At 42.5% G+C, this 15321-nt stretch overlaps 2 protein-coding genes across 6 annotated transcripts; one reads left to right on the top strand and one right to left on the bottom strand.

The window, feature by feature from the left end:
* The first annotated feature begins 956 nt into the window (after positions 1-956).
* Positions 957-5553, top strand: LOC147269560 (uncharacterized). Its single transcript, XM_086195140.1, has 3 exons — positions 957-1175; positions 1641-1780; positions 2489-5553. The coding sequence occupies exons 1-3, from the start codon at positions 1080-1082 to the stop codon at positions 5070-5072; spliced, it is 2820 nt and encodes a 939-aa protein (XP_086051266.1). The 5' UTR covers positions 957-1079; the 3' UTR covers positions 5073-5553.
* A 3198-nt stretch (positions 5554-8751) lies between these two features.
* Positions 8752-15099, bottom strand: LOC147269561 (uncharacterized). 5 transcript variants are annotated; one of them, XR_015111470.1, is made up of 8 exons: positions 14978-15099; positions 13876-14015; positions 13630-13746; positions 13017-13073; positions 12679-12828; positions 10147-10260; positions 9928-10040; positions 8752-9842 (listed from the first exon to the last, which is right to left on the bottom strand). XR_015111470.1 is itself a non-coding variant. In XM_086195170.1 (7 exons), exons 2-7 carry the CDS (start codon positions 13996-13998, stop codon positions 9996-9998), a joined length of 606 nt encoding a protein of 201 aa, XP_086051296.1. In that variant the 5' UTR covers positions 14978-15039; the 3' UTR covers positions 8752-9995. The 5 variants fall into 5 exon arrangements, 4 of the variants coding, with proteins under 4 accessions (XP_086051296.1, XP_086051305.1, XP_086051279.1 ...); XM_086195170.1 differs by having other exon boundaries at positions 8752-10040; positions 13876-13998; positions 14978-15039; XM_086195179.1 differs by lacking the exon at positions 14978-15099 and adding an exon at positions 14725-14839 and having other exon boundaries at positions 8752-10040; positions 13876-13998.
* Positions 15100-15321: the final 222 nt, after the last annotated feature.

Consider the following 15321-nt stretch of genomic DNA (forward strand, 5'->3'; position numbering starts at 1 on the left):
TTGCTCGTGTTGTGTTACAATAGTTGGTGTGTCGAGCAGATTCGCCCAGACGTAAGAAAAGAAACGGTTTATACATTTCATAACTATTCCTGCTGCATCCATTTACTTTTGAATGTCACACAGATTTCTTATTCTTGAAATTCACTTGCCTCTGCATTTCCATTTAATGTGAATAGTGATGTGGCACTTTCAGCATATCTGTTTATTATATGACTATGATTCTATAACGTCGTGGCTGCAGATGATTTCTTATGTTGTTGTTTTTTTTAATAGAGACAGCCAGTCTAATTCCTAACATGTCAAAATGTCTAATTGATCTATGACTGGTTTTCCAGGGAAATTGCATCGGAGCCCTGTAAACAGCAAGAGCGGTGGCTGGTCAGTAATATTAGAGTGGTGGAGAGATTAAAAGGCGTGACAAGCACATGGTGCAGACGGGTGGAGAAATGGCTTTATTTGGAATTGTCAACAAAGCGTCAGCCAGGGGGCTGGCACACAGACGTCAGGCTGGAGAAGCTTCCCTCTGTAGACTTAAAACAGATAGCAGGGTAGCTACATTAAAGGTTTCTTCTTCAGGGCGTCTGTCATTTCTTGTGTGCAAGTGTAACAAGCAAATTACTTCATGTGTTAAGCTAGTCAATGCCAATATGACAGATCCAGATAGTTCAGGAGTTCACTCATAAACTCCTTCATACCAGCTCTTTACACAAAAGCTATTTTTCACTTAAGGGAACCTTGAGAAGCTTCACTGCCCCACCAGTCTGTAACTAGTAAGTAGTTATTAGAAGGCTTATAATGAAGCCCCTGAGCATATTTTTGTAATTCAGAATGATCTCCCTGGTACCACCTTGAATACAAGTGTTGATTCTATTTGCTTCAGTTCTGTGGTCCCCTGGTGGGCTGGTCTCAGTTACCCTCCATAACAGGCTATGGAGATTCTGACGTTAGAGGCCAGTGTTCCCTATAAGCACCTGTTCCTCCACGTCATGCCAATCTTCCAATATGAAAAGCGTGTGATTGTTTTCCGAATGAGGCAGTGTGCGAAGATAGTTGAGACTGGGAGTATATATCCTCCGTAAATGCTCCTTTTCCCATTCAGCTGCACGCCAGACCTTGTGCACACGGGGGAGCTTTACTGGACAAACTTATTCCTCTTCTTCTACAGCATCATGGAGGTAAGAAGACACTCATATTTGCCTGATACAGAAGAATCCTATAACTTCATTTTTGAACTTTGATCATTAGGATCTTTTTCAATTATTTCAATTCTTGTTTTTAATGTTGCTATAGAAAACTGATCATTTAGTTTCCTTGAAAATGAATGTTTCTGAATAATTTAACCTTTTTGTAGAATATAAAGGAGGGCTGCTTGTTCACTCTTGATGTTACTGAATGAATAAGAAGCAAGTTGGAGGCCAGTGATCCTCAGGAAGCAGAACTAGAGACCAAACCTGTAGTAACACTGGCTTGCTCAGTTGAAGCATGATACATGTTGAGTCACATAAAGCCACCATAGACTCACTTCAACCTCAGCCCTACTTTTATTAAATTCAAAGTCATTTGAGTTTTGTCAGTTCCATTTATAAGTTAAATCTATTCCTCCAAGCAGCTGTTACTTGACTCAGCTCTGTTCTCTTCAGGCGGCATCCTGTGTGAAAGACATTTGTAGCCATGCCGCCTTACTGTTGGCAGGTCTGAACCTGCAGCGGGAAGAAGCTGAACTCTGTGACTGTGTGGTCAGACAGAGGCAGAACCCGGCTCAACTCTACCCTGCACACAAGTGAGGAATATTCACTGGTTCTTGACAACCTCCTGCATCAGTGTTTGCTTATGTTTCCTTGAGATACAAACTTCATTTCTTCATGTTTTAACTAGTGTAATATTTCAACTTGCTAACACCATTACGTGATGATGTTCATGCCCCAAATGACGAAGGCCTGCTGAGCCCGTCTCTGACAATGTAAAAAAACTGTAATCTACTGTAACTTTAACCCAGTTAAAACGCTGTTCTGCATTGACTCTATGGAGACTCATGTCACTGATTGTATGGAACAACAGGCATACCTTTTGAAACGGAGCATGAAGCCAAAGTGAAAATGCTTTTAATCTGTATCTCTGTAACAGCCAGCAGGTGGTGAGTCCATTTTCTAAATTATAGACCCAATTTGAAGCAAAATAGATGATAATTGATAGTGTGTTTAAGGGCATGTCTACCTTGTGATAGACGTATCAGGTTAAATCCAGATTAAACCTGGCTGATATAGTTTATCTCTATGGATTCACAATGCAGCTCAGAGGGTTATTCAAACAATAGTCATGGAGAAACCACAGAAAATGAGCAGGAGCCCCAACTACATGTGTATTTTGGACTTTTTTTAAATTTTTTTTTTACTGTGATTAAATTGCAGCCTTAAGAGCAGTCAGTCTAATAAAGCCTGTACAGACACAAAATTGAACAGTAAAACTGAACTGTCCCCCTCCCCCCCAGGTGTGTCCTGGCAGCTTCAAGTCCGGTATTGGCAGCTATCTTGTCCTCTACTGGTGCCCTGGTGGAACTACAGGCTCCATGTCTGTCAGACTCTGTCCTGGAACTTCTTTTGGACTACATTTACACTGGAGCTTTGCCATACATGTGTAGCCAGGATCAATATTACAGTCTGCTCACTGCTGCCTGCCACTTAGAGATGGATAAGCTGCAGGAAGCTCTCTTGCACTGGAAACAGACTGGGGCAAATGTTGCAAATAAAACAAATGCTTCCATTGGAGCTGAGAGTGCCTCTTGTGGTATTTCAGAAGGACCTGCAAGTACCATCAGTTATAATACTTGCATACAAGAAAGTACTCTAATTCATCAGGAACGAGAAAGAGGACAGAAGGCCAAAGAAGGGGAGCTGGAGAGGACAGTGGAGGAGAGGCAGAGTTTGTTCTTACCTGCCACTGCTGAGAGTCAAGCTGAGAGAATCAGAGCAAAGAGGATGAGGTTCAAAACAAGACAAGAGCAAACCAACAAACAAGAACAAGACGTAATACAGAACCACCAATCACCCCCCCTTTTGTCAACCTCCCTCCCTCCTGTCTGTACATCCCGAATGGACACTGGCTCTCCCTCACAGTGCTCCTCCTTGCCCTCATCATCCTCTCTGTGCTGTGGGGCAGTTCCTGTCATATGTCACAGCAGTAGAGCAGCTCTGCTCCAGCAGCCAGAAGGGTCTCATCCTGCAGATTACCCAAGCTCACGATCAGCAAGCATGGACAATGACAGTATTGTTGACGTTACCACTAAACACCAGAATAATTACAGGGAACAGAACTGGGATTACAGAAAGAACAAGGACCATTTAAGACTACAGAGCTGGGATTATGAGGGCTGTATAGATCATGGTCCAAAACGGGATTCATGCTACAAATCTAATACAGAACAGGATTATAACAGCAGCAAAGCAAATGATTTTATAGAAGACAATCAAGAATATGTGGGCAATGGATTATCTCCTGTTACAGATAATAATGCTCATTGTGATAGTGAGGGAAATCATCCAAGGCTTGATTCAGTGCTTCGCAAAAGGAATTGCAGCAATTTCAACAGAGGAATTAAATATGAAACCCAACTCAGTTTTGAGGATTTCTCCTCCAAATATCATCCACTGGAAAGCTCTGATAGGCAGGATTTATCAGTGCCGACTGAAAAGGAGAAGTCCATTCAAAGTAAAGATACAAGAACTTTAGTTTCACTTCCTTTAGACGACTCATCCACAGGAAACGACCCACACTTTGAAGATCTCTGTCCCAAGACACGAGCCAAAGAGGAGCACAGTTACTCTTGTAGGAGTGCAGATGAAATGGATGGAGAGGACAACCACCATGGACCCAAGAAAACAAACTCAAATAAATCTAAGAGAAGAACAACATATGTTGCCGATGTGCAGCACGAAAAGGACAACAGATATACAGGATATACAAGAGGTGCTGATGTTTGTCCCCCTGTTTCCACAACACCAAAATCAAGTTTGCATAACATCACTGGCCGCCTCTCTACCTCAGAACTCTGCACACCTCTGGACTTTGGACAGGTTTTGAATATTGAGATTACTGAACCACATGTCACTTATGCAAAGGCTACTGACAGCGTTATCTCAGATCCTGCAGACTGTACTGAGGTGCCGTCATACTGTGGACATCTTCATTATCATTACCTATCTGAGAAGGACACATACTACACAAACAGAGAATCCAACCTTGGCAAATCTGTTGATTCTAGTCCTGACCATTCAGACCAGTCGCATGATGAGGATGAGGTTGGTATCATTACCAGTTCAGGTTGCACTCAGCACTTTACCACAGAGACTGCGAACCAAGTCCTACTGCTGGACATTAGCACTAAACCTGGTGAGCTGTTAGTTTCCTACAAAAACAGGGGTGAGGAAGGAGAGAGAGGAGTTGCATTTGGTAAAAAGAATACAAATGGGAGGGGGGTTAGAGATAGAGAGCTCCAGAGTGAAGCCATCCTTGTAACCAGTGTTGCCAAGAGAAATAGTAGTGCTAAATGTGTAGCTGCCACTTTGGCAAAGGCCTCAGTTTGGGTTGAGGAGCAAGAGGTTAAAGAAAGATATTCTGTAACCGCTGGTAAAGACAGAAGTAGGCTGGGAGCCAAAGTGAAACATAGAGTTGGGTCTTTGGAAGAAGAAGGAATACCCAACTCTCGAGGGGGAGAGAGCCAGAACAGTAGTTTGACTGTCTGCACGCCTCCGAGAGTGCCAGACAATGTACAGTCCTCCATGTCATCTACCTTGTCTATACCCTCTACCCTTTCTCCCAGCATGCCACTCAATTCATCAGCTCATCTGTCAACCTCTGCTCACCACCCTTTCCAGTGCTCTCTTTGCGACCGCGCCTTCAGCCAGCGAGGCTCTCTGAATAGACATGTGCGGAGTCACCTCGGTGTGCGGCCCTTCCCTTGCCCCCGCTGCCCTATGACCTTTTCACGCCAGTACCGTGTCACAGAGCACATGCGTGTTCATGAACGCTCTGCCCTTGGGAGTGACTTTCAAAAGCCCCCTGCCTCTTCAATTTGAGACAAGGCTACCAATGGGAGATGTACATCCTTGTGCATTGTTGGACTGCACTGTTCTATTGGTTTGTTTTTGAGTTGCTCCAGATAAAAATGATGTTCTACCATTTTTTTTTTAGATTGATTAGATTAGATAGAATACGATTTTAGATATGAGGTTTTTCAGAATTTGAAACCGTCAACACTCTTCAGATTAATACTAATGATATCAACAGTGTCAAAGAAACTTTTTTGTATTAAAAGTGGGTCACATATTTCATTGTCAAACCCTTTGACAAGTATCTCCCCCTTTGCCTTTCTCCTTATCTCTGACGGCCTTCTTAGTGTCTTCAGTTCATTGTTTAGGTCTTCCAGCAGTTTAACTGTTTTAGCTCACTCACCACTCTAATAGTGTTGTAAACAACACTTCTAACTTTATTTTTAAGTACTAAGTGTAACTTCCTCGACACCAAACTGCTGCTTGAGTTGGCAACACAAGCTGAGGAATGTATTAGAGCATTTAGGAGTTATGGATTTAACAGTGTTAATATTTATTTAATTCCAAATAATTGTATATTTGCAATGCTTGAGTTAACGGTTTACTAAAAATAAAACTTTGGCATATAAATAATAAAGGTTATAATTCTGCATGCTGTGTTCATAGTTTTCTGCTGCCCCATAAAGCCAAAAGCATTATCATGACTAGAGACACCAGCTAGACTAGAACATGATGAAAGAGGAAGAGGGCTCTTAGCAATCCTAGAACACTAGACTAGGAGTATGAACGTATCTGTTCGTTTTTAGCTCTCCGGTATATTGTCATTTAACCTAAAGCTGCAAACAACAACAAAGAAAGTTGCTTCTCAGTTTTTGTTCTAAAACCTTTTTTTTTTTCTAAATTTGCATTTTGTCTCAGTGTTGGTTGCTAATTTGTTCCGAGCTGCATATTTTAACTCTATTCCTTCCTGTACTATACACAGCTTGTACCTTTGCTTGTAGGAACAGTCAGGCCATTTCACCCTGATCAGTTTACCAAACACTGTAGATACCCCCCCCCCCGCCAGGCTTACACCACAATTTACTGTCCAAGCTTCATGGTGGAATACTCTTGGCTACTGTTCTATTTTAAGAAGAGTCCCAGGTTTGTCACCAGCGGGCTACAAATGTGTGGGTATCATTCAGGCATCTGTTTGGACTGTACTGGGCATCAGTCCTAACAGCAGCACAGCATGTGTAGAGAGTCTGGCACTCGAGAGAGACAAACGGGGGCTCATCCTTCTCCATGCCTTCCACTGCGTCCCTGGGGTGGCTTAGTGATGCAAGTGACTAATGTAAACAATACCTACATTAAAGAGTTGTAAGTTTTAGCCATGTTTTATCATGAGCCAAAAAACCTGTTAGATGTCCGTCTCGTTCCATTCCTGCTGCTGTCATTGTTCTTGGCACCGGGTTCTGGCAACATCATGGCGAAGTCGGGCTGTTTTCACACTTGTCGTTTCAGCTCTAAGCAGAAACAAACAAAGCAAACACTCCAAAAAAATCTCATACTGCCATAGGAGCTTAACCTATGAATTTCAATCAAAGAGATATCCAGATCAATTTCCCTTGCGCGGTCTGGTTCTACCCATGTTTTTATTTTCCTCTGGCAACAAATGTTCCTTCAATGGGAATGTTAGTGGCATACTTGTGAAATAGGTCTACCACAGAGAAATTACATGCTTTGGAGCTGGAACACATAGAAACCCCAACACCCACTGGTGGTAAAGCTAGCATAAGGGTTAAATGCAGGTAAAAACAGGCACGTCGGTGATGTAGGGGTTACGCTGTGTTGAGATAGTGTTCCTGCGACTGAGATTAATAAACGGAGAGCGTTGTTCGTCCTCTCCGAAGAGTACATGTTCTTGTGTTCTTGTCTACCTACACCTCCGACGTGGGCGAGGAGCAGTTTGCCTCAAGAAAAAAATGACAACACTTCTCCAGATACGGAATGAAAATAAGAAACTGTTTACTATGTAAATGCAACTTTCTGTCAGCGGAAAAAAAATACCACTGGGTAAAAGAAGAATAAGCAGTCATCTTGTTGTAATTGTAAACTACTGATAATGTAAGGGATTATGTACTTTAGCAGCATTGGTTGGAATGGGGGGAGGACTGTGGCCCCTTCAGAGTTTAAACTGACCAAAGATAGAACTTTCAAATTAACTAACAATCAGGTCTACTTTTTGACCAACTTTTAGAGGACAGTTTGGTTCACCTGAAAAGAACAATGTGAAAAATGTACAGATATGACCTCACTATGAGGTGTGATGCTGCTAGTGCTCACACAAAGTATCATGTTACACTCAGCATCAGATTAAAGTGTCTCTTTTCTTTTTTTCAAGCCTTTCTGACATGGCCTTTACTCCTTTAACTCAGATATTTGTTCATTTTAACAGGTTTGCAAGCTACCTAGCTAGCTAGCTCACTCACTCTGTACCAAGTCCACCTGTTCCTGAGTACAACACAATGGAAGCACTCCTTTGGCAGACACAGGCAATTGCTAAGTTCTCCCTGGCAGCTGTTGGTTCGAAATGAGTGTGCCTGTAGCTTACTGCTGACATCTCGAAGCTTCCATGTTTCTGCAAAAAAAAAAAATGACAGAGAAGCATCTGTATTTGTGTCATTTTTTATAGCTATATGATCAAAATGTCTCTAATAAAGTGTCTTTGCATACACAGCATGTGTCATATTTACAGTCGACTAAGTAGGAAGTTAGGTGGCACAGGGGTGCAGTGGTCAGCACTGTCGTCTCACAGCAAGAAGGTTCCGGGTTCGAGCCCCATCTCAGGCACTGGATCTTTCTGTGTGGAGTCTCCATGTTCTCCCTGTGTGGGTTCTCTCTGGTACTCCAGCTTCCTCCCACAGTCCAAAGACATCAAGAGAGGACGAGGCTGATTGATACTCTAAATTGACTGTAGGTGTTACTGTGAGTGTGAATGGTTGTCTGTCTCTATGTGTTGGTCCTGTGATGGACTGGTGACCTGTCCAGGGTGAACCCCGCCTTTCACGGTAGAAAGGATGGATGGTTCTGAGGGACTACATTCTTGGCTCTGATGTTCTACTGAAGGCGTTAAGAACTCATCTGGGTTTGTAGCTCTGCTCAGTTCACACTCTTGATTTGCAGTAAATATTCTTCAGTGATTCTCAATTCAGATTTAGGTGTGTAAGAGTTTGTCTGGAGCCAAAACGTGAGTCAGTTATTCTTGTTGTCTCTCCTTCTTTGCCAGGATAAGACCAGAGTATAGTTTCTCCCCTGTCTCATGGCCGAAGGCTGCTGAGATAGGCTCCAGCCCCCCTGCGAAACCTTAACAGTATTAGCAGATGAAAATGGGTGGGTGGATGTAGGAAGTTACTCATTGTAATCATGAATTTTAATGAGGAGCAATTCTTATCATCAAATGATAAAAAAGAAAAACTGTTCAAGTGGTTTTGCTTCAGTGTTTCCTGACTCAAGGAGACATTTGAATGATATAAATCACAGCCGTTCATTTAGACAGAGGAACAGAGCTGCTCTTTGTCTGGTGCATGTGTATGATGCACTGGACTCCAGTTTTTATTTGCATCCGCATAATCTCAAATGTTTTCAGATTTTCATAATCAGCCAATTAAATAACCAGCATCATGTTTGATATTATGAAAAAAAAAATCGAGTGAAAATGTTTCCTTTTTTTTTTAAACATACTTGGATTTATTGTCGTTCAAAGGTGTTTATATGAAAAACTGACATCGTAAGACAGTTACGACTATTTTCCCTTTACTGTGGTAAATGCAAGCACTGGTTTGGTGATAACTACACATGAAGGTTACAGACATGTCATTACTTGGGTGGCTGTGCCCACACTGTCCATTCTATTTACAGAGAAATTTATTAGTAATATATCTTGCATACTGTTCTCAGTTAGTGAGGACATTACCTTGGGTGTCATGGTGTTCATACTTAATGGTGTTGCTGATGACACATGATACAGCATGAGAGAGGGAAAAGCGAGAAGGGCAGCCATATTATTCAGCACACACTGTCTTGTTACTGCCAAATGTCTTTGTAAGGGACACGCTGGCGAGAGGATCATGCTATTCTTTGTTCACACATTGCGACTGTGTAAATGTAGTGAGTACAATTGGCGACGTTCGTATTTGTCATTCCATTTTCTTTTCAGGGTGATTTCCCTGGTAATTGCATAAAAGACTCTTGCATTGCAACCAAAATTGAACAAATACGAACATGACTGGGACTGTTCTGTGTGGATTTTGCAAGTTTTTCAAGTGTCAGTATATGAATAAGGAAAGTGTATGAATAAGTATATGAATGTGTCCTGGGCCACATTGCGTGACCCCTGACTCAATTGTTACCTGCAAAAATGAAGTTCTTTAATTGCATAAGCTGGTTTTTATCTATGATCATTAACCCTTAGAAACAGTTCCAATCTGTATTGTTGTGACTTCTTCTTCCTCTGCTTTCTTCTGTTTCTTTGCAAATAGGAACCATGTGACGTAGAGGAGAAGAGAAGTGAGATAGGATCAAAAGAGGTTTCTTGAGATAAATGCAGAGATGCATTCTAATGTCACGTTCCATCCAAACATTGCTCTTTTTGGAAGAGTTCAAACATAATGTGAAAACAGGCCTAACAGCAGGAAGCAGCAGTCTTAGCGGGGAATATTTGATGCTCCCATCTTGTTGAGCTCTGTTGTAAATGCCTAACAGAGGGAGGTAGAGTGCTCACGCAGCGGTGGAGGAGTACGCAGATCCTGCAAACATCTTAAGGCATCAAATGACTTACACAGATATCCTCAGTGTCTGCATTGCATTGTGTACGGTCTGCAGTGTGGTAAATATTAGTTACCAGTTCACCAATCTTCTGTCTCTGCATGCTTGGAATTTGTTACAGTTCAAACTTCCTTCTTGTGCTTGTTATTCAACCGGCATTTCATTTGGCGTGGACGTCAGAATGATGACCTAAAGAGAGCATAAATGATCATTAGCAGGCACAACCCATTGATTTGGGTCATGCTCAGTTCTCAGCACCATCTGTTGTGAGCACTTGGTTTTGTTGTCTTTTTACCTGACTCTTTGTAGAACGCAGGGCACTCCCAGCCATAGCTGACATGACAACCAAGATAACTCCACCAACCAAAGTGTAGAAGACCATAACGGTTTCCGTAGTAATTCCCATGGCCTGGAACAACACACGCATCTCAAAACATCTGACAAAATGCATTCCAAAAACACATTATTGCTTTTTGTTGACACATTCTATCCTCTTTCTTTCAAACCCTACTCAGATCCACAGCGTAGAACCACCAAAGCCGAGAACTTCAGCTTTTTAATGCTATGGTATTGAATGGTTTTTCTTGTTCGGATATTAAGATGCTGTCAAAGTCAAGTCAGTTTTATTTATATAGCCCTACATTAAAAGCCACGCAGGTTTTGAACCACACTCTAAATTATTTTGATTTAAAAAGCAAGCACTTGGTGACAGCAGCAGTGAAATGAAAACTGCCTTTTAGCAGGCAGAAACGTGGAGCAGACCTGGGCTATAAGTGATGGTTTCCTCCTGAGTCATTTAGTGATGGATGGAGATGCTTAGATCCATCCCCTCCTTACTGATTGCTTCAGACCAAGGTCATTCCAACTACCAATCAGCTTTTGCTCTGCCAATGTGAGAATACACTGTATCAGAAATGGAAGATAATTAAACAAGCTGCCCTCAACCGATCGGCAAGTCTGAGACAGGACTGGGAGAGGTACTACGGGTATTACAACGTCCTCAGGTCTCCTGCCTTTTGATATTGCCTGCTGGTTCTAGAGAATACTATCAGGCTGCTGGGCGGAGGAGACAGATACTGCTGCTGAGCTCCTGGCTGGGGCGGAGAAAGCCGCTAATACAGGGCTCCATATCTCCAAAAGTTAAACTTCAGGCCTCGAAATGGGGAGAACCCAGACACAGCCATCAGGATCAACCTCTGGGAAGAGTAGATACTGATGCAGCAGCCCAGAAACCCAGAACTGAGAACAGATGTATAGACATATGAAATAAGCAGTTAGGCCGTTAAAAGCATTAAAAACAAAAGTAAAGGGTCTATTCTTTTAGAGTAAAGAAAATCTGCTGTAAATTAATCTCTAAAGCCCTAATTTAGAGCCACTACGAGTTGTGCCAGACCTCATTTGACTGAAAGTGCATCATGTTTGCTCTTGACCTTAGAAACAGTGACTTACCTCGCCCCAGCCGACCTGTGAGGTCTGGAGGGTTTGAAATGTACACGAAGGTATGAGATATATTTAGGGTCAAGAACAATAAAAGGATTTTAAATCATATCCTTTGACATACAGAGAGCCAGTGCAGTGATTTAAAGACCGGTGGAATGTCCTTCACATTTTTGGTGTTAGTGAGGACTGACAGAAGTTTGGATGAGCTATAGCTGTCCACATTATTTTTACAAAGACTTGAGATGACACTATCTTTGTCTGTGTAAGACTAGTCAGTGGGCACGAGTGAGGGGTGAATGATACGGGTCGATGAATTAAAATGTGGTACTTTGGCTCTGAATCAGCCGCCTCTTTGTGGTTGTCTACAGAGGTTGTCTCAAGCAACCACGGTGACTACAGCACCATTTGATTGGCTATACATAACACAAGGAAGACATTCGCTCAATGCCACACCGGTCCTCTATCCACTCACCTTTCACTAGCGCCGAGCCGTATGAAGCCACACTCGCACCCACTGGAGGATGAGGGTGGAAAAACTTCAACCATCACCATGGTTACATCAAGCTTGTTTGACAGGATGAGATAAATACGGAATCTATATTTGTATGATGTTTCCTCCATTCTCAATTAATGTGCCGATGGCTGGGGGTGGTGGGTGCTGAGTAAGAATCAATGCACATTCCCCCTCCAGGCTACAAGGTTTGGGAAACCCATCTGCTGATGAACCAGCTATGTGGCAGGCGGAGGGGCAGTGGACACGGTCGGTCTGGGATTGAGCCTTGTTTTTTGTTCACAATTCTTCAAAAAAGTATGACAGCAACAGAAAATGTCTCGTGTGTATTGTGCTGCTGCTGAATTAGGACTGCTAATTTCAGGACACATTCTCACTTCGTGTAACTTCAAGCTGTTATTGAGTCTGTTTATTGCAAGGCATCCCTGGTAGATAGAGCAGCTTGTTTTCCCAAGCGTGGCTCCCATCCTCACCCCTACGTTCCTGGGTCAGCAAGCGGCTAAACCTCTTCTACATCAGGAACTACTCTCTTTACTGGAAGAGATGGGAACCATACAACTCCTTTGCAAACAGCTCTTTCCACTGCTGTTGGTGACACAACGTCCACACTGAACTAGATCGCTCACTTTAAGGTTGATTTGCTCAGGTTGGTCAGGAGAGACACAACTGTGGCGCAATGTATTACAGAGTGCTTAACAGCTGGAACTGTCAAAGCAGGTTTTCATGTCATTCCAACATGTTAGGACATGTCAAGATACACAAATTCTACGTGGCTTACATGGATCATTTGATGATTTAATCAAGAAATTCTAAAACTGAAACTTGCTTTTGATTCACAGTCATCAACAAAAGTACCCATTAAAAAAAAAGAACAACCTCAATGAAGGACTCCCATCTTTTCTCCTCATCATCCTGCTGACTGACATGGCCGTAGAAGTGGAAGTCTATGATGTGGGGCAGGATGAGCAAGGTAGTCCAACATACTCCCAGCACTGAGATAATACTCAGAGCCAAGGAGACAGTGACCTGTGCAGGCACACGCAGTGGGAGACAAGGTAAAACAGAGGAATCGATCAAACCGAGCACCTGGAATGAGCAGCACTAGGAATGCGGCGACATCAGCGTCAGCCTACTGACTCCCTACCTGGTGGTCTTCATTGATACTTCTCAGACAATTTACAAGTACTGCGTCAAAATATTACTGTGGGGCTCACGTTTTTTTTTGATGGGTTGTGCTCTGTCAGAACGTACAGAATCCCACATACGATGAACTACAAAAAGAAGAAAAAAAAAGCATTTTATCATCACAGATCACGCCATCCAATTACATTTGAGAAAAAAAGCCGATGAAGGAAGAAATGTGTGCCAAGACCCAAAAAGTAAGTTGGCGATGTTGAACATCTTAAAGTCAAGGATCTTAGAATGGGTTGCAGGTTAAATTCCTGACATAAGGTCAGTGGTTCATGCTAGCTTCATTCATGTCATGCTGCGTTTTACAGATTTAAATGCATCAGTCTGTGCTGTGGCCCAAGTGGCTCAAAGAAGAATACAAATGTCAACATGCTGAAAACAGAAGGAATGCAAAGCTAGCGGAGGTGATGGTGAAGCGACACCTCAGAAATCATACAAGGAGAATTCATTTTTTTGCATTATTATGCTAAATCAAATGTCTCACAAATGGAAACAATTAAAAATTCAATGTTAAAAAACTCACTGGCTCTTCGACGAGAGAACCCACAGAGATGCTAAAATACATTTCATCCCTCCAGCACTGGGACGTTGATGCTCAAGCACTTCAATGCGTATTTCTGTTGTTGTGTTACTCACCAGTGCTCCCATCAGGAATCCTGGTGCCCAGATTGCCGACATTTGGTGAAGAGGGGACTGTCCTGTGACAGTGATGGAGGTCAAGAATAAAGACGCCCCCAAGACCAGCACAATAATCTAGGAGAAAAGAACAAACGACAGAGGCTTTATGGCTGAACCTGAGTCAGAGAGATGCTACGATACATCATGATACATAGATATTTAATAAAAGAGTTAGTTGAAGCAATTTTAGTAGGGGTGACTTACACCAATAATCTTGGGTTGTGCCTTAACAAAGCGGTGTAAAGGTTTGGTGCCGCCCACCGCGATACCTCGAGGATCTGCATCATTTCCAGCTGGTTCACTCACAGAGTAGAGCTCAGCGGACATCTTCTAGACAAACAGACCTAAGCATTTCCACATGACCACACACGGAGTGAAGAGACGTTTCATCCTCATTCATGCTTAGATTCTTCTAGTTCAAGGTTTACCAAAGTGAGGCTCCTGGACTAAAATAAGCCCGCTATGAAGATTGATTTATTTATTTTTTATATATATATAAACTGTGTTTCTGTGTTCTCCTGGTTCTGATTGTTGAATCAAGCAGTAACTTGTACATTAAAAACTGACCTTTAATACAATAGGCATCCCACAAATGTAGTTTGTCACTGAAACATGTTGATTTGTTCAACTGTTTCAAAGCTAAAATAATAATCTTCAAGGGAACATCGGATCTTGGTACTATTTTGCATTTTAGCAACGCAAATGTTGGTTTAAGATCTCACCTACATTATTTGATCCAATCTGAACTTGATTGACTCATGTTTGCTCCGTTCGCAGCAATAGTTACCGCTTGTCGGTCATTTTGACAACAACCATTCAAAACTTTTAACTCCGTACTCTGAGGCCATAAAGCGTGAGGAAATACTTCTTCCTGTTAGTTATCCATCATTCACACATTTGATCATCATCAAGTTAATGGATCTGGAATTATTCCTCATCGCTGTGCGCTTGAAACACTCACATTCGACAACCAGCTGTGTGTCAGTAAAATATGCACAGATGTTTCTGATTTCAACGCTGCAGAACAAAAACTGTGGGATGTTGTCGGAGTACCTGACGAGATCACGCAGAGTGTCGCCTGCTGAATGAGCTGTGATGAGAAACTGCCACAGAAACATTTGCGTTTTCGTGACATGAAACTGTTCTCTTCTTTGGAGAGGTTTGCAACGTAAAACGGATTACTTTTTTGAGACGTCAGCTTTAAAGTTTTTTTTTTTTCTTTCCTGAACCCCCCCCCCCCCCAAAAAAAAAAAAAAAAACTATTACGGACGGAATTAAACGGAATCGAAGTAGAGAAATGCCAGACCTGGTCCAGGTGTTGGGCGTGCTGGGCTGCTTGGGAGCTCGCTGTCGTAACAGATGTTCTCATCAAACGGCAACAGCGGTGGGAGATTACGAACGATCCGTTAGTTTTGAACTGAATCGGAGCTTCGCCCCTACTTGAAACTAGTATTAGTTAACTCATACTCTGAATTGACTGTAGGCGTGGCTGTGAGTGTGAGTGGTTGTCTGTCTCTATGTGCTGGCCCTGTGATGGACTGGTGACCCGTCCAGGGTGAACCCTCATGGTTCTCTTGTTCAACCATTTTTTTAGGGGGGGGCGTGGGGTTCTGATCAGAAAACGTAACGAGACTCTTTTCTGAAACTTTG

Source organism: Aulostomus chinensis, chromosome 2 (assembly GCF_037954235.1).
Source record: "Aulostomus chinensis isolate RoL2024-O1b breed Wild chromosome 2, RoL_Achi_v1.0, whole genome shotgun sequence".
Lineage (NCBI taxonomy): Eukaryota > Metazoa > Chordata > Actinopteri > Syngnathiformes > Aulostomidae > Aulostomus > Aulostomus chinensis.